Source organism: Lagenorhynchus albirostris, chromosome 3 (genome assembly GCF_949774975.1).
Source record: "Lagenorhynchus albirostris chromosome 3, mLagAlb1.1, whole genome shotgun sequence".
NCBI lineage: Eukaryota > Metazoa > Chordata > Mammalia > Artiodactyla > Delphinidae > Lagenorhynchus > Lagenorhynchus albirostris.
Window position 1 is genome coordinate 158,117,037 of NC_083097.1, and position 19,244 is coordinate 158,136,280.

Sequence of the window (19,244 nt, forward strand, 5' to 3'; positions counted from 1 at the left end):
CCTTGCTCTCTCAGCCTCAGTTTCCTTATCCATGAAATGGGGTTGTGATGGGCTGAATTGGTTCCCCTCGCAACACCCCCCAATTCACTATGTTCAGGTCCTCTCGCCCAGTACCTCGGAATGTGACTGTCTTTGGACACGGGATCTTTGCAGAAGTAATTAAATTAGAATGAGGTCCTATGAGTGGGCCCTAATCCAATAGGACTGGTGATCTTGGAAGCAGAGGAGAGTCGGACACAGACATGCACAGAGCGGAGACCCCGGGAAGACACGGTGGGGAGGACGCTGTCTACAAGCCAAGCAGAGAGGCCTCAGGAGAAACCAACCCTACCTACACCTTGACCTCGGACTTGCAGCCTCCAAATCTGTGAGACGATCAGTTTCGGCTGTCTAAGCCACCCAGTCTGTGGTATTTGTTACGGCGGCCCTAGCACACTCTCACAGGGTAATAGAGCACCGGCTGTGCACGGCTGCCGGAGCCGGGCTCGGCCTGGGATGGGCTGCCTGCTTTCATAAATCAAGCGTTACTGGTCTGCCAATGCCAGGCCAGGCCGGCGCAGCTCCAATCCCTAGAGGTCAGGACAGCTTGCCCCTATGGGCCCCACTAGGAAACCGAGGACCCCCGACTGCAGCTCTCTGCTCTAACAGAGCCACTCGTATGTCCCGTGCGCAGCGTGGTGGGCACGTGCAGCCCCTGGGCAACAGTGTCCTCCCCTTGAACTGCTGAGTTGTGTGCACTGGCCGCCACCATCCTGCTTCCTTGGTCCCCCCAGGCAGCCTCCTTCTGCAGGGTGGAGTAGCACCACGCCCCAGGTGTGCTCCACACCCACCAGAGTCCCCCTGCAGGGCGCACCAAGATGCAGACCCCGCCTCGCTCTCCAAACCCCAAGCCGCGGCATCACTGGGGCTTGATCATGGACGGACAGACATGTTCCCGAGTGAACTATGCTCGGGGGGGGGGCCCTGAAACACCTGCAGCCTTCTCTGGGCCCACGGTGACGGGTCCTCACCTGCGAACTGAGCCGGTACAATGTGTGCCTCTGGCAGGGGCAGCCTCGGAGACGCGGTCCTGAGGGGTGGCGACACTGAGGGAAGGGACACTGACCTCAGCGGGCACAGTCCCTGCAGCCTGGCCACCGCGGCCTCCTTCCCATAGCAACTAGCGACTTCCACCATGCTGACCGCCCTGCACTGTCCAGCCCGGCCAGTCTCCCCCGGCCCTGACACAGCCTTTCCCTTCCCCTGGAAGACCCTTCTCCAGGGCTCACTCCACCCCTGCAGGCTTCCCCACTGCCCTGTCTACCTCCCGTGCACCAACCTGTCTTGGTCTCCAGCACACCTGAGGGTCAGCTCCACGTAGGTGGGGCTCAGCACACTGCAGGTACCAGTAATACCAGCCCCCTCTTCTTGGTGGGGGTCCTCATGGGCGGGATGCCACCACCCAGGCTCCACGGGGCCATCCTGAGGGGCCTGAGGCCTTTGGGGGAACCTCACTGATGAGCCAGGAAGGGATACAGGCATCTGGCTTCCCTACTTTGCAAGAAAGGGCAACAAGTATTCATCGGTGCACTCTTAGGCTAATGTTTTTAAAATCAGAAACTAAAAGAATGGACCAAATAGCAAAATCCAAATCCAAGAAAAAGTAAGAGTTGCCAGGGACCGGCTGAAAAGCCCAGGGCCCAGAGCAGCCTCTGGTTCCAGCAGCAAGTCCAGGGTGGACGGCTGCTTGACTTCCTGGAGCACTTCTTGCAGGACTTGCTCACAAAGGGCAGACATCTGAGCCGGGATAAGTGGGTCAGTCGACCCCAGCCAGGCCCTGAGAGCGACCACAACAGTCCAAATGTTCAAATAAATACATCATTGCCCACTTGTGCGCTCTTCTTTTTTTTCCTTTTTCAATTAAGAAGACCTTCCTCCCCTGCTTTGGGGGATTTTTTTTTTTTTAATCAGTTTTTGGTGGGGGGTGGGGGGCAGTTAAGAATCCAGCCAGCTAGAATGTCAAGTTGAGGTTTCCGACAAGCAAAGAGATGATCGGGGAGATGAGAACTGGCAATCATGTCAAGCACAGCCCGGGACTGGTTTTGCTCTGCTGCCGAAACCGTTGTTATTTAGAAATCATGACTGTGTTAATATGAAACCAGGGCACATCAACTGCTCCTGTTTTCGGGGGCGTGAGGGGGAGAAAATCAAACGGTTTTTTCTCGGTTATCTGTTTTTGTGCTCAGGCACAGAGGCTGAATTATCGGACCTGGCACGTGCGAAATCGGTGGCATCCCCGGATCGGCCTGACACGATGCTCGCGAGCATAGGCTTTTTACAAAGAAACCCTCGCCCTGATTGCCCTTGGTCCAAACTTCCCACTCTGCGCCCCCGTTTATTTTTAGCAGCTGCGCTTTTAAAACATTCTGGGGCTAGTTCCTGCTTTTATGTAACCACTTCTGCTAACCCTTAATTGTTTTGGTTTTTTTCCGATTTTCTGAGGTGTTGCTCATCTCAAACGGGACAAAGTAACTCGATCTGCCTCCATGCCCCCCGAGCAAAGCCGGCTGCCCGGCTTTATGCCTTTCCATGGCTCCGGGTACGGAGAGTGAGGAAAAAGCTTGACTGGGGCGTGTTTCAGTGAAGAGAGCACAGATCACCCTTTTTTTTTTTTAATTTTGGTATAAAGCTAACCAGGATGATACCTGGCCTGTCATTCCTAGACACCTGCCCAGGGAAGGGAGCCCCGAGCGTAGGGGAGGCTGTGACTGCAGAGGCTGGAGCCTGTGACTTCCAGCCCTGGGGGCTGGCTGGAAGCTGCTGCCGCGCCCCCCAGAGAGACTCTCCATCACTCAGAGGAGTCTTCATGACCAGAGGGAGGAACGCAAGGTTGAGGATAGGACAGAATAGGACTTATTTCAAACCGCAGCAGTTTCAGCAGCTACCCCAGCGGTGCACCGAAACCACACACAGGACAGCCTTGAGCAAAAACAATATGAACCCGATCGTTTACCACGGTGTGTGCTGTTAAAAAAAACTTCGGTGGCCGGCCCCACCCTGGTAGCAATGTCTTTTATTCCCCTACTTCTGAACTTTCTGAGGCCACACAGGCCCCCGGCAACCCAGCAGTGGTGAAGCCCGTGCCGACCCTCCCTCCTCGCCTCTCGGGAAGCTCTCTGCCGGAAGGGTCCCTGCAGCGGCGGTGAGTGGAGAGAATGATAGAACACAAACCCCCCTCAACATACAAATGTGAACACTGAAAGAAGCCAGATTCTCTTGCTTGAAATTCTTTACTTAGAAGAAAAGTAAGAGGGTTGGGTGATTTTGGGGGGGGTCTCAATAAATCGGATGAATGAAAATATCAAAAATAGACATGAGTCTGAGTGTATGTTTTCATCCCAACCAGATACTTGCTGCGTTCTATTTATAAGATTGAGGGCTGCAGTTGGGAAATGCAGATCTGTAGATGAGACTTAAATACAAAAACAACAAAACACAAAAATAAAAAACAAAGGTTTGTGGTCAGGACAGCTGCCCCACCTGAGCTACTACCCTACACAACACAGGACGTTCCCAAACTGCCATTCGTTGCAACACGGGACGTCCACACAACTGTCACTCGTCCTACACTACGGGGGACGCCTACACAACAGTCACTCGTCCTACACTACAGGGGACGCCTACACAACTGTCACTCGTCCTACACTATAGGGGACGCCTACACAACCGCCAGGTTTCCGAGAGTCATACTACACAGGAGACCTGTGGCTGGGAGGAGGCACTCCTTGTCACCTTGGTGCCTCCCTTCCTGCCCCCTTAAACCCACCAACAAAGCTTAACTGGGGGGAGAGAGAAAGCAGGCTGTCCGGAGCACAACCTTTCACATCCATAATCACTTGGGAACTTTTTACTGAAGAAGATCGCTTTTCACCAACACACGTGAAAAACACACGTCCCCCTGTGGCGGGATGGGGCGGGAGAGCGAGGAGAGCTAATTTCTCAGGACGTGACCCACAGGGCCACCCAAGCGGCTTGCCGGCGAGGAGTCCTGCAGACACCAGCCCCGCTCGCTGTGGCTGATGCACACGCGAGGAGAAGGCAAGCCCGGCAGATCAAAGCCGTGCCAAGCAGCACAGTGCCGGCAGATAAAATCTGAGGTCCCCACCATCACAATCTTGAGATTTTCCACTAAAAATATTTACCGAATTTTAAGAAAAATCTGCTTAATGCATTGAAGGGAACAGGATGAGGTTTGGTTCTGAATTGTTGAGAAAAGCTGAACAAATATTTACTATTATCCACCAGGCGCCCCCTGAACTGATGCGTTTTTCATTCTCTGTGAGGTGCCCAGGGTAGTCAAGGCTGAGGAGCCCACTGGATGTGGGGTCTTCGCACTGTCAGAAGGAAAAGCAGAGAAGGGGGAAAAGTAGCCACACTTTCAGGGTCCTCAAAAGACAAATATCCTTTGGACTGAAAAATACAATTTTCAAGGTTTCCACGAAAAGCTCCTAAGACATTCATAAGAAACCTGACAGGGGCTACTTTAGTTCTGCAGCAAAAACGGGGAGTGGGTACATGACATATAAACGAATTTACAAATCACAGATCAGTCTTTGCAACCAAAATAATGCAGACTGGCAGGTCTCACAGTTCTGCTTTTTGAAAAATCGTATTTGTTCTTTGATTTGCGCCTGCAACACACTCTGCTGAATCAGCCCTGTGTGCTGGCCTGCCTCGTCCCTCTGAGGGGCCTAGGGTGCCTTGGGGGGGGACAAGGGATATGTTAGCTACAGCCTGGTGGGGAGAGCCCTGGGGCCGCGGTGGCCCAGGCTTTGTTCCTCCCTATAGAGCAGTGCCAATGCTGCCAGAAGGCCACCACTGCACGGGCAGAGAGGCGCCGTGCCCACATTTAACAAAATCCCCAGGGTGCCACACGGTGGGTCTGGAAGCCAGTTTGAAGGCACTTGTGCACTGGAGGGGGGGTGCAGAGCCCACCCGGAGCCCCCTCCCGTTGTTGGGGCCGCATGAAAGGAGCCAGAGAGCCTGCAGTAGATGGGGGACCCGCCCACTCTCACTCCCTTTACAGCCAGTTCCCACCACCCACTCAGATTACACACATGTGCTGTTTTTCAACTGACAATGGCGGCGGCCGGGGGTTGACTCAGTGCTCTGAATGTGAGAGATGAGGGACCACATTCACCCCATCAGAACAGCAAGGGCTGCACAAGGAACATCGTCCTGGGCCCCCTCACCTTGCTGTAGGTGGAACCAAGGGGCTGCAGGAGGCCTGGGGGCAGGTACACGAGGCAGCCCCTGGCGGCCGGGGAGGGGGCCGGGGTCAAGGTGGCAGCTGCTGTCCGTTCACACGGATGCGCAGACACCAGACAGGGGAGTCCACACTCTCTGGGCCTGCACCCTAACACGAGGCCCTGCTACACCCCGCCACCAGAGCCCAGCTGGCTGAGCCCTGACTCCTCTGCTCCAGAACCCCAAGCCTGGGCACTTGCACCCCGCTGAACAATAGGCAACAAGAGCGTCACTCAACTCCCACTCAATCCACCGCTCGATTCCGGGCGCAGGAGGGTGGGCGTGTGCTAAGGTAGGCAAATGCTTCTATTTTTGAACTCTGCCAACTTTGAGAACAGAAATTCACCCCAAAGAGCAATTCATCTCCAGGCATTTTACAGGTTAAGAGGCTGAGAGGACAATGGCTTTTCTCCCTCTGCTGGGAGCCGGCTCTCGAGCACACACTGGCAGGGGTCCCGCCCAGCCCTGGCACAGAAGCTCCCGGCGGGCAGGGGGTGGCCCGCGGGAAAGGAGGACTCCGCCAGGCTGGGCGCCTGAGGCTCCCCTGGAGTACCCCAACCCTGGCTGGCTGGCAACGGCCATAATTCCAGGCTCCTTGAGCTGGCAGTGAACTGCTTTTGTCCCGTTCTAGAACTTCACAGGTACCCACCAAATTATCTCTCTGAAATCATCGTGGGAACGGAATTAAAGTAGTTAAGCTCAAGGTTGAGGTGCTAACCGCACGGCTCAACTGGTGAAGCCATTTTAAGAGTGGATCTTGTGCAACAAACAAGGGGACGGAACCCACACGGGCCAGGGATGACCACCCTGGTTTCACCCCCAGCCTGGCATCTCAGAGCCAAGCACACACCTGGGCTGGCGCCACGGATGAACCGGGGGCGTCCTCCCTGACCGAGTCCTGTGTGGCAGCTCCCGGGACGGTCAAGCGGACCACCGAGCCAGCGGGCTTGCCCCAAGTGTGGGCGGCAACCAGAAAACCGCCCAAGAGAAAGATCCCACAGCCAGTCACCCTGTGTGGAGTCAGTCACAGCTGTGGGAGGGGACTCATGTTCTAGGGGGGAAATGATTATTTATCTATTTACTTTTTGAAAATCACTTGAACCAAACAGGACCCCGGTTAAACGGTCTCCCGTTGTCCTGTGTGTGTTGGAAGAATTATGGGAAGGGGAAGAGGGGCAGAAAGACATCACCAGTGTGTGCGTGGTTTTATCCTGAAGGTGCAAAGGTTATTAGCAGTAATAATAATTAAATTGGGGAAAGGTTAAAGGTGACTGGCTGGTTAGCGGTGAAGGCGCGCTAGCTGGTGTCACCCGGGCGCTGCAGGAACCGCAACGCGGGGCTGCACTTGCAGGAAGTGGCAAGGGTGGGGCCCGGGGCACAGGATCCCGCTATCTGTCGCCGCAGGCGCGAGGCCCAATCACTGACACCCACACAGCCATTTCCTGCACTTAAAAAAAAATCTGTTTCTCCCTTTGCAAATCAACAACTTTTACCTAGAAACTCTTTAGCGGTGAGTTCTGACTGATCTCGATCTCCGGTCCGTTGCAGAAAGCACACCGCTGTTTACCTGGGGGAGGTGTACCAGCGCTAACCCTAACTGACAGGTTTCGGCGGCTGCCAGAACGGTCTGCTTTGCATCTGCCTAGAAGAAACCAATTCTCTCTACCCCAAACAGACACCTGCTGGTCATTTCATACCTTGATAGACTTTTCTAGAAAAGACCTCCAGGCACAGAGAACTCAGCGCTGATGCCAAAGCTCCGTGCACATGCCACAGAGGGCGATTCTTGACAGCCCCCAAAGGTCCACTTTCTGGCTTGGGTCAGAGCAGACGGCCAGCCGCGGGCTGCGCCGGTCACACACCTATGGCACCAGAACTCTTTCCCAGAGAACCCTGGTGAGGGTCCCAGTTGGTAGGATCCCCACCGTGACTGCACAGGCTGATGCTTATATACGTTTGTCGCATGTCAATTAATCTTTAATCAAGCTCAAAAACACAAACAAAAAACCAGCTCCCACAGAATGTAAAAACTGAAGCCGCTGGTGCACAAGAGATGGCACCCCAAAAACCAAGAGTAACTCAGACCCAAACGTGCATTTGGTCCCACGAGTGACGACAGCTGAGCTTCGCCAGAGGGGACCCTGGAGACCTCTTTGAAGTTCAACTACCCACGCTCTGACTTTTTTTCAACTGCAAAGGTTTCTGCTAAACTGCAATCTCATGGGGGAAAAGGAGCCCTTGATAAATCCCTGTACGCATATGTCCACCTCAGGCCCAGCCTCTGTCTTTCCCGGGAAAGGAGCTAGGGAAGGAGGACCCCGAGTCCTGGTCTCTGTACCCTGGGGATGGGTTGGGGGATGCACACCATGCCCATCATGGTAATCACTGTGCAAGGCACTTACCAGAGAGGCCACATGCTAGGCCAGAGTTGGTCCCATGTCCAGGCAGGGAAACTGAGGTTCGGTGAGGTTAAGACACTTGCCCAGAGCCCCTCAGGGAAACGGAAGCGGCTGGAACGTGAAACCATCCTGATCACACAGCCTCTCGGGATTCTAGTGGGACAGGTGGCCCAGATGCTGGAGGGATATGGCATCAGATTCGCCTGTCCTGGCCTCACACATTGGAGTCGACTCCAGGAGCAAAGACCTGGCAGGGTTCTAGAAACCTCTGGGTCCCCTGCAGACCAGCCTCAAGTGGGAATGTGGCCAATCGGACCCATTTCACATGCGGGGCGGCGAGGGTTACAGAAGAGCCCATTCCTTCCTCTTGGTATTTGGAGTGCAGGTATGAAGCTGTGTGTGTGGGTTGTGAGAAAAATCATTATCACGCAGCAGGCTGGATTGTCCACTCACCTACCTTCGCGGGATCACAGCTCGACCGCCAGGGCCACACGTCCCCGGGAGCAGGGTACCTGCCTCATCTCCTCCCGGCTCAGCCGCCTGGGACCAACGCTCCCCCACGTGTCAGGATGGCCCCTGAGCGTGACCGCCCGGCGTTGCCACATGCTGGCCACGCGGCCCCTCGAAGCGGGAAAAGGCTGGGTCAGCAAGACGAGCAGAAGAGCACATTCCATCCCCTCCCTTGCAAACTGCTGGACTTTTGTTTTCTTACAAAAACAACGACAACAACAGCTGGACATCTTGGTTGCTTCTCATCTTTAGCAGCCAAGAAAACAAGAGCCAGGCCTGATGCTTTCATAACAACCGTTCTGAGTGGGACTTCCTCCAACTCTCCTCTGCCGACCTGTCTTGCTAAGAACCAGATAACTGCCAGGAGGCTCCGGTTTAAGTGGCCTTGCTCCTTGCGGCCTGGATGCGGGAGGGGAGAGCAGTGTGCACAGCTGGGCTCCAATTCCCTCAATCAGGGAAGCAGCGTGGGGTGGACACCTTCCTGCGCATCCCTCAAAGAGCCAAATGCCCCCCACCCACCTACATCCACCTGCTGGGTCAGGTGTCCCTCGCGGGTACATCGGCATCGGCACAGCCAGCAATTTCCAGGTTGTTAGAGGTTAGTATGAAATCACAGCAGAAACACCACTGGAAGTGCTCCAGGGGCACCCGCCACACAGTGTGTACCTACCACCCAGCAGTGTGTACAACGCAGGGATTTCCTGTTCAGCCACTGCTTCTAGGTAAGAGAATCAGATGAGAGACATTTAGGCCTCTACGCAGACATGTCGTGGCCGCTCACAGATTACGCACTGCACACAAGCTGACTACTGTCCAGAGCACCCGCACCTCACAGCCTGATTGTCATTACAGCTGTCTCTGGGGGTGGGAGGCCGGCAGGGGGGCAGTGGTGGCCCCTGGGTCCAGGGCTGGTCCTGCTACCACCTTGCTGCGTGACCTTGGGTCACACGTGACCCCTCTCACTTCCCTTTCCAGTTCCGGTAAGAGGGCATCACGGTGCCTGCCCCGTCTTTGCGGGTCTTGCTAGAATCTGGCAAGCTAACAGTCATGCACGTGCACCTTGAGGGCTGTGACGTGAAGACGATATTCGGGGCACCCGGCACCCTAGCAGGCTGTGGCACAGCAAGGTTGCGGCAGCCCCAAGCCACGAGCAAAGGCAGCCTGAGACCCCCAGCATACAGGGCCAAACCTCCCCAAACGTGGACAGCGCTCTAAAAAGCCCGAGCCCTGAAGTCAGCTCCAAGGAGGTGAGCCGTGCCTCTGGCGGGCTCTGCTTTCTAAGTCCACGGCACACTGAAAGCAGAAGCCAAGGCGGGGTGGAGAGGCTCGCAGAGGGAGACACAAGGGGAGGTGACAGCGGAGGGCAAGTTCAAAAGCACCCAGCATTGGTTCAGGGAAGGGGAGGAGGCTGAGATGAGTGTTTCCAAGAAACCCCGAGAATGAAGCTCTGCGCCTGCCACAGCCAGTGAGGGGAGCAGCTCCTCCACGAGGCCCGACAGATGCCGAGCTGCTGGGCACGTGTGCACTCGTGTGTGTGTACTTTCACGTGTGCAGTGTGCATGCAGGTGTATGCAAGCACTGTGCGAGCGTGTGCACGAGTGCAGCATGTGACTGCATGTGCACGTGTGTGTAGGTGTGCTGTGGCTCCCATCTTTCAGGCAGAGAAGGCCCGATGTCATTCCATCAGGAGACCGTCAGGGGTTCCCTAAGGGCCACTGCCTCTAAGGTATATATAAGCGGCCTCTCACAGACACAAGGGAATTCCTTTGTTGTTTTTGCTTTTCTCCCCCGTTTTATGATAAATGCCTTTGATGCGTGGCTTACAGAAGTGATCTCTTTATGTGTGTGTTTCTGCTCACAGTTCACAGAAAACCTGTTATAAATTCATCCCGCCTGTTGGTCGTGCTTTCTCTCGTGACCCATCCACAAGGAGGCCAAACTGGGCACTGCGGGCGGAGTTCCTGTCCTCCTGAGAGAAAGCTCTGGCCAGCCCAGGTGACAGAAAGGGAGAGGGAGCATTTTTAAATAGCTTTTCCCCTCTGTTTGGCTCCAGTGGCAGGTGTAGGAAGACTGGCCAGCCTTGGACTGATGACCCCTTGAAACTAGAGAGCTTGGGGGCCTGCACCGATGACCACAAGGTGCCAAGGCGAGTCCCCGGGGCGGACTGACGGGGAAGGGCGAGCTCGGGTGGGAAGGAGAGCACCGCCCCCCCCGACAGAAAGGACCGGGGAGAGGAAGGCTGTGGAACAGAAGGCGCGACCGAGGGAGCGTGTGGTTCTCCTGTGGCCACCCAGAAGTCTAAGGACAACATAGGTGACTCTGCTGGGAGATGAGCGCGAACGATGAAGAGGAGACAGATAAATGGACTGGGAAATTGCAGTGAATCTCTCTGCCGCTTGGAGCAACAGCTTTCTGCTTTTGAGTCTGGTAACCTGGCCTGTTGGCCTATCGCCATCACGTAAGAGAGGTCCCCTGCATGAGCTAACAGTCCTCAGCATCCTCAGGGGAACATGCCAGGCTCACCCCTGAGAGAAAGCAGCCACCCCACCGCAGCCAGGAGAGGTAGAGTCTACAGGAAACCCCTTGCTCGGAGCCGTCCACCTAGATGCTGGGGCCGGAGCGGAGGAGAAGGGAGCCCCGAGCCATCCTGCCTCCTCTCACATCAAACATGGCCAAGGCAGACCCCCCCCACCCCTCCCCAAGTCCTTAACCAGTCTGGAGGCACTGGATTGAGTGGAGGCCTCAGCCACTGCTGCTGCCGTCCCCACCCCTGGGCCCTCCCTGAGCCAACCTGGGAAAGAGCTTGGGTCGGGTGGGGAGGCCGGAGGGGCCACGACTGCATGCTGAACCGGGGGCCATGCGGCAGCTCTCCCGACCGCAAGGAGGGCTCTGAGCTCTTGGCCTTCCGGAGACCACCCTGGAGCCTCACACAGCCCGGAGCCAAGAGGCCCAGAGGACGAGGCGAGGACAGGTGGGGCAGGAAGCACGTCCCAGGCACACAGTGTGTGCGGACCCAGGCGACGGGGCGGAGGGGAGACCCTCCTGCTCTGAGTGCAGGCCCTGCAGCGTCTGCTCTACTCTGGGCTGGTGAAAGGAGGGGCCCGCAGTGCCCCCGCTGCCTGGCGACGGTGGGCGGGTGGCTGTGAGAGAAGAAAGCGTACTGACCGCTGGGCGGTTTAGGCCGCGGAGGAGCAGGTTTCTTCGGAGGCAGAGCGGGAGTGTCCTGTTTACTTTTAAAGGGGTCATCTGAGCATCCTGCCCCTCCAAAGGAGGAGGTGAAAGGGCCAGAAGTTGGGGGCTGTAAGAGAGGACACGAAAGAGAGGCAGAGATAATCGTTAACACGGAGGCAGCGGACATCCACCGAGCCCTCCGGGCTTGCACAGCATGGCCACCACTCGGGCCCAGGGTCTCTCACAAGCCCCCCCCACTTTCCTCCACCCTCAACAGACGGGGTCCTCTGGCCAGTGAGGAGCAGCCAGCAAACACACAGAGCAAGTGAGAGTAACCCGGTGCCTCGACGGCCTTCTGACATGGGGTGGGGTGCTTCCTGCCACCCACAGGGGGATATCAGGTCTCTCCTGACCCCAGGGTCCCCTGGGCTTCCTGCTCATACTTCAGAGATGCGCCCAGCCTTTCCCCCTTCAGTCAGTGTCAGGCGCTGGGTCAGAGCGGCACCAGACCCAGTGGCTCAGGTCAGAGCCCACCGCAGCCCCGTGGGCACAGCCATCGCTGCCTCCAGTGGGCTCTTGTCAGCTCTGGCCCGGACCCTCCCCCAGCCGCCTCCTGCTTCCACCCACCTCCACATCTACCACCTCAGACCCAGGAGGGACCATGTCAACCAGCAACAGAGAGATGCCTGGATAGATGGGTGGGCAGGTGGGTAGATGGGTAGGTACAGCTGCCAGGCAGGTAGGGAGCTAGGTAGATGGGAGGTGGGTAGTAGCACTGAACAGCCCTGAAGCTTGAAGGTAACCTCCAAGCACTCCTCAAGTCACGCAGGGCCTCCCTCACAGCCCCTCACCACCCTACCCCCCTGCCACTGCCCAGGGCTTTAGCTTCATCCCTGCAGTTGCCCCAACCCTCTCCTGGCCAGTTCCCCGGTACCTGGAACCCCCTTGTGCCCCATCTCGAGGCCTCCATATATACAGAGTCCCCAAGTGGGGGCTCAGCCCACCCCGTCCACCTCAAGCCCCTCTTCTTCCTCAGAGACTGGCTAGACCTCACTGCCACCCCCAGAGCTCTCCCTGACACCCCTTCCCACTAACTGACTGCTCGGACATCCTGGTGGGAGCTGACGGGACACACATCATCACACCGCAGTGACGGGTACTCAGGCCCCTCCCACCTAACTGGGGCAAGTTGCCTGAAGGTCAAGTGCCAGTGACAGGGCGCACACCTGCCAACTGCCTGCGGCGGGCAGGGACTTGTCTACCTGTGCACCCTCACCTGGAGCACCAGCACAGTACCAGGCATAACAAACCTCCACCGACAGACGGATGCGCACAGACAGCCAGAGCTGCACCCCAAAGGGAGGAGACTGCTTTCTACAGAGGTGGGAGACCACGTTTACGAAAAAGTAGAGCAAGGAGATTCATAGCTGCTAGACACTAAAGGAATTGGTGGACACGGGAGTGAAAATGCTGATACGGTCCTCAAAAAGCAAAGGAAAGGAGACGCGCAGTGGGACAGGGTGGGCCACACGCAGCAGGGGTGGAGGGGGGGGTTGCGTGAGGAGGGGCACTTGCGATGCCCTCCCCAGTGGGGCAGGTCAAGGGACAGAAGACAAAGCAGGAACACAAGAGTGCACTTGTGGGACCTTCTTAGGTAATCTGGTTCCGACACATCACTGGAGAAGTGGGGAGAAGGGCTGATGCCAGTCACGGGGACGCGGCTCCCCCTCTTCCGGATCCGGTCACGGGGACGGGGATGCGGCCGCCGCTGCCCCTGGTACCTAGATACTAGCCTCAGGTGGGAGAGAGGCGGCCAGCCCCCAGGGAGGAGGAGGGGGCCCGGGGTGGCTGCTGCACACTCAGCCAAGCCCACTGGGCGCCCTGGTTCCTCCCCACAAGCCTCTGGGGCCGCCAGGGTAGGAGACGCTCACTCGCCAGGGTAGGAGACGCTCGCTGATCTTCTCACCACATCTTCCCAACGGCCTTGGGACAAGTCCTACTGTCACCACTTCTACCTTATACACAGGGAAACTGAGGCACGGGGAGGAGATGCAGCCTGCTAGTCACACAGCACCTCAGCGGGGGAGTCAGGGCGGGAACCCACGCCGTCCACCTCCTGGGCCTGGGCTCTCGGGCCCTGCCCTTGGCTGCTGGCAGCCCGCCGCCCGCCCCCCACGGGAGGTCTGGGGACTCTCCTCATGCCCATGAGGGAGACATGCACAGATGCAGGCAAGGGGCAGAGCAGGGCAGAAGGCCCTGGGGAGGATGGGGTCTAATGGGAAAGACTCATTTCCCTGCCAAGACCACCTGGGCCCGCCGGGAAGCTCTGAGCCAGAAGGGCTGCAATGGAGCAAGGAGGTCCCTCCCTCCACTGCTGCCGCCCCCCTTTCCCAGGCTCTGTGACGCTTGTCCTTTTCGGTACAAAAGTCTGGGAGTCTCTGCAAAACCTGCTGCTCGAGTTTCCAGAACGTCTGCTGCAGAGCACAGTGGTTGGGATGGGATCTGGAGGCCCTGCTACCGGCTCCGTGCCTCTGTTTCCTCATCTATGAAACAACGATAATGACAGGCCCCAGCTCGCAGGGCTGTGGCAAGAAAACGAAAGGTAATGCATAAATTGCTCCAGCTGGCACCTGGACTGCATCAGCACAAAGATAGCACGATTATAATCACGCCAAGGATGTGGATGTGACTAGAACTCTCTTGGATACCCACAAGAATCTGCAAACGCTCCATCGGCCACCGATGCTTCATTTCTGCTGCTTCCCGTCATTCACAGAGCCTTTCCCAGACGAAGAGAGCAGTAGAGCTAAGGTGCCGTGTCGACCAGCAGCTTAGCTCTAAAGTGAGTGGGTCAGGGTCTGCTGGTTGGGAAAGAAGATGCAGTGGGGGCTAAGGAGATGGAGAGCGAGGGAATGCTGATGCCTCTGCTTCTGCCGTTCCCAGGACACAGCCTGGGTCTAGGACTCTTGCTGCTCTCGCCACAACCTGAGACGGGCAGGAGGGAATCAAAACTAATCTTGACAGAGTGGAGGCGTGACCAGCCCCCGAGGCACCTGCGTGGGCCCCAGTTCTTGTCTTGGGTGCTGCAAAGGCGCCAGCTCTGGGGAAGGGGTATAGAGGGACACCCAGGGCTCTCTGGACGTGACCCCCCCAGAGTTGTGGGGTGCACGGGGCCCTTGTCCACCCAGCCCGTGCAACCCCCAGCCTGGAGCGCGAGCTGCAGTGAGCCTCCCGGCTGGCTGGGGACTCCACGGGCCAAGCCGACTCTCCGCCCCCTCGTCTGTCTAAACCCACGGAGCCAGTGGGCCCGCTCCAAGGCGAAAGGGTTCCAACTGTAAGCGCCTGGTTCGGCCACAGCAGGGAATTATATCACTTCTAACACCAAAAAGCCTGCGTCATTTCCGAATCCTAATTTTCATGACTTGAAGTTTCCCAAGAAGCTTCCTTTGGGACCTGACTGGTTCCTACTCAGGCTGTGGCTTCAGGGAAAGTTGCTATTTTTAGAAGGGTTTCAGTAAAGCCGGTAGGGGCTCTCTGGCTGGGCTAGAGTGAAGTGTGCTCCAAAAAAAAAAGAAAGAAAAAGAAAAAAGGACAGACAGAAAAGCTACTATATGAGAAGCAGCTCTAAGAGATTCACAGTTTAAAGAATTGATTTAAAGCAAACGACTCTAAACTTAAAAAAAAAAAAAAGCCCTAAATAGGAACGCACGCTTGAAAAACAACTGAAAATGGGCTGACAATGGGCAGTCAAGTATTTCATAGGTGGTTTTTTTTTTAGGGCGGGAGTAAAATAATTAAGTTAGAGTCTTGTTTTTATTCTCAGATGCTCTCTGAAATCTATTTTGGGGAATGTGTTTTTAAAGCAAGGTAATACTGTCTAGAAAAATCTTCTCGGGTGTTGAGGGACCTCAATGAAGGGTGCAAGCCCAGAGAACCTCCCAAAGGAATCTACTGGAGTCAGACTGCTGGCTGGCACTCTCCTCTAGCACTGCCAGGCAGAGGGAGGACACTCTAATTTAGGGTGAAGTTAAGAAAAGGAAAAAAAAAAAAAAAGAAAGAAAAGGAGCCAGCACGCATCGCCAGCGTGCATTGCCTCCCCACCCCACTCAGGTGGAGAAAAGATAGCGATGTTAACACACACACACACACACACACACACACACACACACACACCAAGAAGTCAAAAAAAAAAAAACACCTTCTTGCCACTTACTTTCATTTCCTTCAGCATTTTATTTATATACACAATGTTGTTCTTGAAAAACAGAAAGGGAACCAGAAGGGAAAAACAGAGACCTATGAGGTTAGGGCCCTGTATTCAATTGGGCAAGTGGCATGAGATCAGGAGCTGATGGAATCGTGGAAACAAAACAATGGAGTACTGGAGACAAACTTTCCACGGCCCCATCCAGCTCCATCCCGCCCAGCGCCAGGAACAGGAAGGGACACTGGCCCTGAAGTCGCAAGTGCACGTGTGCGCAGCCTGATCTGGGACACGCGAACAAGGAGAGGGAAAGTGGAATTAGAAAAGGGAAAATGCAACCTTAGGTTAGAACGGGCAGAAGGAGGGAAGGGCCAGGTTCTGAACTGCCCGGCTCTGGGGTGTCTCTGCAGCTACGGGAAACACAGGCACTGCCTGGAGGAGGGAGACGCGGCCGTTTCTGCCATCCGGGGCCCCGCCAGGCTGGCCGCCCCACACACAGCCTCAACTCAGGTGCTTCTTGAAACAGAGGACCCCGTTCATGCCCTCGTCCTTGTCCCAGCTCGGGGGCACTGCTAGCTCTCACTCCCTCCTCGGCCTTGCGCAGGGAGAGGTCCCACTTGTGCCAGCTTGAGAATACAGTGCGAAGCCCTTCCCTGGAGACTGCTGCCCCCGTGTGGCAGAAGTTTTCTCATTTCAGGCGATGGTTTCCCACCCACTAAGCACGGACAGAAGACAAGGACACATAGCTCCACTCAAGGAGTGTGTGTAACAGCCACGCAGTGACGGGCAAACATGAGGGCAAATCTCAGGCCCTGGTCCCTTCTGGCTGATCCCAGATGGCGCCCCGACCGTCAGCGTCACAGTTCCCATACGAGTGATGGAGGCTCATTCCCTCCAGGCACTGGAAGGAGAGAGGCCGAAACCCCAGCACTTCTGGGCTCCCTTCTGCGGCGGCCAATGGGCAAACAGATGCTCTGCCTCTGGCCAGAAGCTACATTTGCTACCTCAACAGTTTATACTCACGCATTTCTTTGAAAACATAAACAAAATCCCAAATGTTTCTTGGAAGCCACGCACCACAATCACACATTGCTAACCACGAGTGCTCAGCGCCCAGACAGTCGTGCGCCCCTCGGGCTGAGGGAACGTGGAGGAAACACGCAGGATGCTCTGAGGAGCTGGCACGCGGGGCGAGCGGTGCCGGGGGCCCGGGACTCCCCACCGTGGGTACCCATCCCACACACTCCGGGGGGGCTCCCTGCCCACCCCACCCCCACCAGCGAGGAGACAGGAACCGTATCTGCATGTGGCCGCCCCCCAGTGCTCACGGCACCTGGGCTGGAGCAGGCGGCTGGGACAGACCGGTGGACTCAAGAATGCAGGGCTTTATGGCTCCGCGGCCACAGGCCGTGCCACACACAGCGCTTTATCTGTGACGGATCCCACCCTCACCCACCGAGGCCAAGACGCGCACACCTAATGCTGCTTCCCTTAATTCTTGGCAAAGAAACACGGGTCACGGTCAAAACCAAGGGACGCTAAAGGTTAGAACAAAGAACAGCAGACCTACTCGCCTAGGCCAACATTTTCGACTTCTTAGCAGTTTCTTCTGGAATCTACCTCTCAGTCGTGGGCCTCTACTCTTATTTCTCGATCTGTCCATTTTGGACATATCTACTGACCGACTTCCTGCTACGTTAGGCACCATCCTCCAAGCCCCTCTCGAAAGAGCTCTAACACTATCTGTGGGACTATATCCACAGTCAGTTTACGTAACTATGGCCGTGTAGGCACCATCCAGTCCAACCAGGAGTGCCTATCGTCCTTCCTGAAAGGCTCACTTTTCACCTGCATTCACCAATCCTAGCCCTCGGTTTCCACATCCTTCTCGGGTTCTGTCCATGGGCAGGTCCAGACACACCTCCTGCCTTCTGGCCCAAGGCCCACGGTTCCAGCCTCAGCGGGCTGCACGCCAGGCCTGGCCCTCAGGGCCCAAGACCTTCGCAACTTTGTTCAGTCACAGAGACGACTTTATCACCTGAGGTCTGACTGCCATCTGACACCAGTGGCAGTAGCGGGGAGCCCGCGGCGCTTACGCCTCAGGGAGGGACTCAGGGCTCTGGCAGTTTCGCTTGGAGGAAGGGAAGTGGGTCCAGCCACAGCCATGGGCACTTTCTAGACCCCGTCTGCTGACTCACGACCTCACATGAGAATACATTTCAGAGTTTGACAGGTGCCAAAGAAATACATACGTGGCATTAAACAGTTACACCTGGCAGCCCACGACAAGACCACGACAAGAGGCACAAGGACACTGGCAGAGGCACAGGGGCTCCGTGGGAAGGGCTTTACCTTGGACATCTGGCTGAAGTCGGCAAAGCCCTCAGCACTATTGAAGGACCCACTTCCGAAGGGGTCTAAGGTTCCAAAGGGACCTGCAAGCAGCACCAGCAGAGGAAGAGTTACAGGGCATTCACAGAACACGCCTCCTGGGAGCAGGGGGAAGTGTCACCTCTTGGTTCTCAATGGCCCCCAAAGCAGGAGATCCATGGAGGTCACGTTTGTTTGATGGGGTGGTGAATCGGGTGCAAGTCCTCAACAAGGCCCCCTGCCCCTGCCCACTCTGGCTCATGGTTGGTGCAGCTCAGCCAGACGGTTGGCAGCCATGAGAGCCGGCGCAGGGAGAGCCAGAGGGACTCTGCCCTGCGGCTGTGCTGCAAGCCAGCATTGTTCACCGTCACCAAAGGAGTGACAAGCACCCTGTGGAAGGAGAGCCTGCTGCCTGTCCTGCTGGATCAGGAGGGGAGAGGGAGAGGGAGGCGACCAGCCACCCACATGATTTATGTGGGGAGGTCATCTGCAGGTAGAGATTTTTGCTGAGCTTTCTCCTTTGGTGGGTGGTGCGATTTGTCCAGAATAACCCACGAGTTCACCTACGAAATCAAACTCTGCAACTAACAAGCACAAGATGTTAGGCAAGGCGGCAGTACCAAGTGGAACCTGTTTCCAAAAGCAAGGGGGAGTCCGCAAACGTGCCCCTCCCTTAAAGGCACACCTAAGAGCTTTATGCTGTGAGGGGAGGTTCCCTCAAATCCAGTGCCCATAGCACAAGCCTCAGTAGAACTTTGGATTCCTTTAGGAAAAAAAATCCAGAGGTTAGAACCAAAGATTCATAAGGAGGACTGAGCAAAGAGTAACTAGTACATTGGTGTTATTACTAAATTAATCCCTACCGCCAAGCTTCCTTTCCATCCAGTAAGATGCCAGCTATTGCTCAGAAAGATGAGCAGCCAGAGGGGAATGGCTTTGGCTGCACTGCCTCAGGCAAGGATCTGGGTGCCACTTACTAATGACATAAACACTGAGGACACACCAGATTTGGAAATGGGTGGGCCGTTCCACTGCCCGAGGAAGAGTGAGAAGGAAAATAAGCCATCAGTCTCACCTGATCCTTTTGAGGAGACACTGGAGGATGAAAAAGGATCACTGGATTCAAAGGGGTCGAGCTGAGTGAAAGGAGAGAGGAGAGAGTGAAAAGCAGTTCCTTTGTTCATCATCCATTCATTCAACCACAAACTTTCTTGACATCTATATGCACCATATCTGCTGCCCAGCCTTGGGGAGGATAAAATGATTTAAACTAAATCCCAGCAGAGTTAAATCCCAACAGACCA

The 19,244-nt window shown here is 56.0% G+C and overlaps 1 protein-coding gene across 22 annotated transcripts in view; it reads right to left on the reverse strand.

The window, feature by feature from the left end:
• Positions 1–19,244, reverse strand: part of EPS15L1 (epidermal growth factor receptor pathway substrate 15 like 1) — a 99,778-nt gene that overhangs the window by 10,084 nt on the left and 70,450 nt on the right. For 8 of the 22 annotated variants that reach the window (XM_060144613.1, XM_060144612.1, XM_060144608.1 and 5 more), the window contains 4 exons: positions 19,016–19,076; positions 17,923–18,005; positions 11,361–11,493; positions 8,866–8,913 (listed from right to left, as the gene is read on the reverse strand). The exons of 1 other annotated variant lie outside the window; for it this stretch is intronic. In XM_060144613.1, coding sequence (XP_060000596.1) covers positions 8,866–8,913; positions 11,361–11,493; positions 17,923–18,005; positions 19,016–19,076 — 325 coding nt within the window. Of the gene's footprint in view, positions 1–8,865; positions 8,914–11,360; positions 11,494–17,822; positions 18,006–19,015; positions 19,077–19,244 lie in introns of all 22 variants that reach the window. 13 more of the 22 variants (XM_060144614.1, XM_060144610.1, XM_060144628.1 and 10 more) reach the window with 5 other exon arrangements.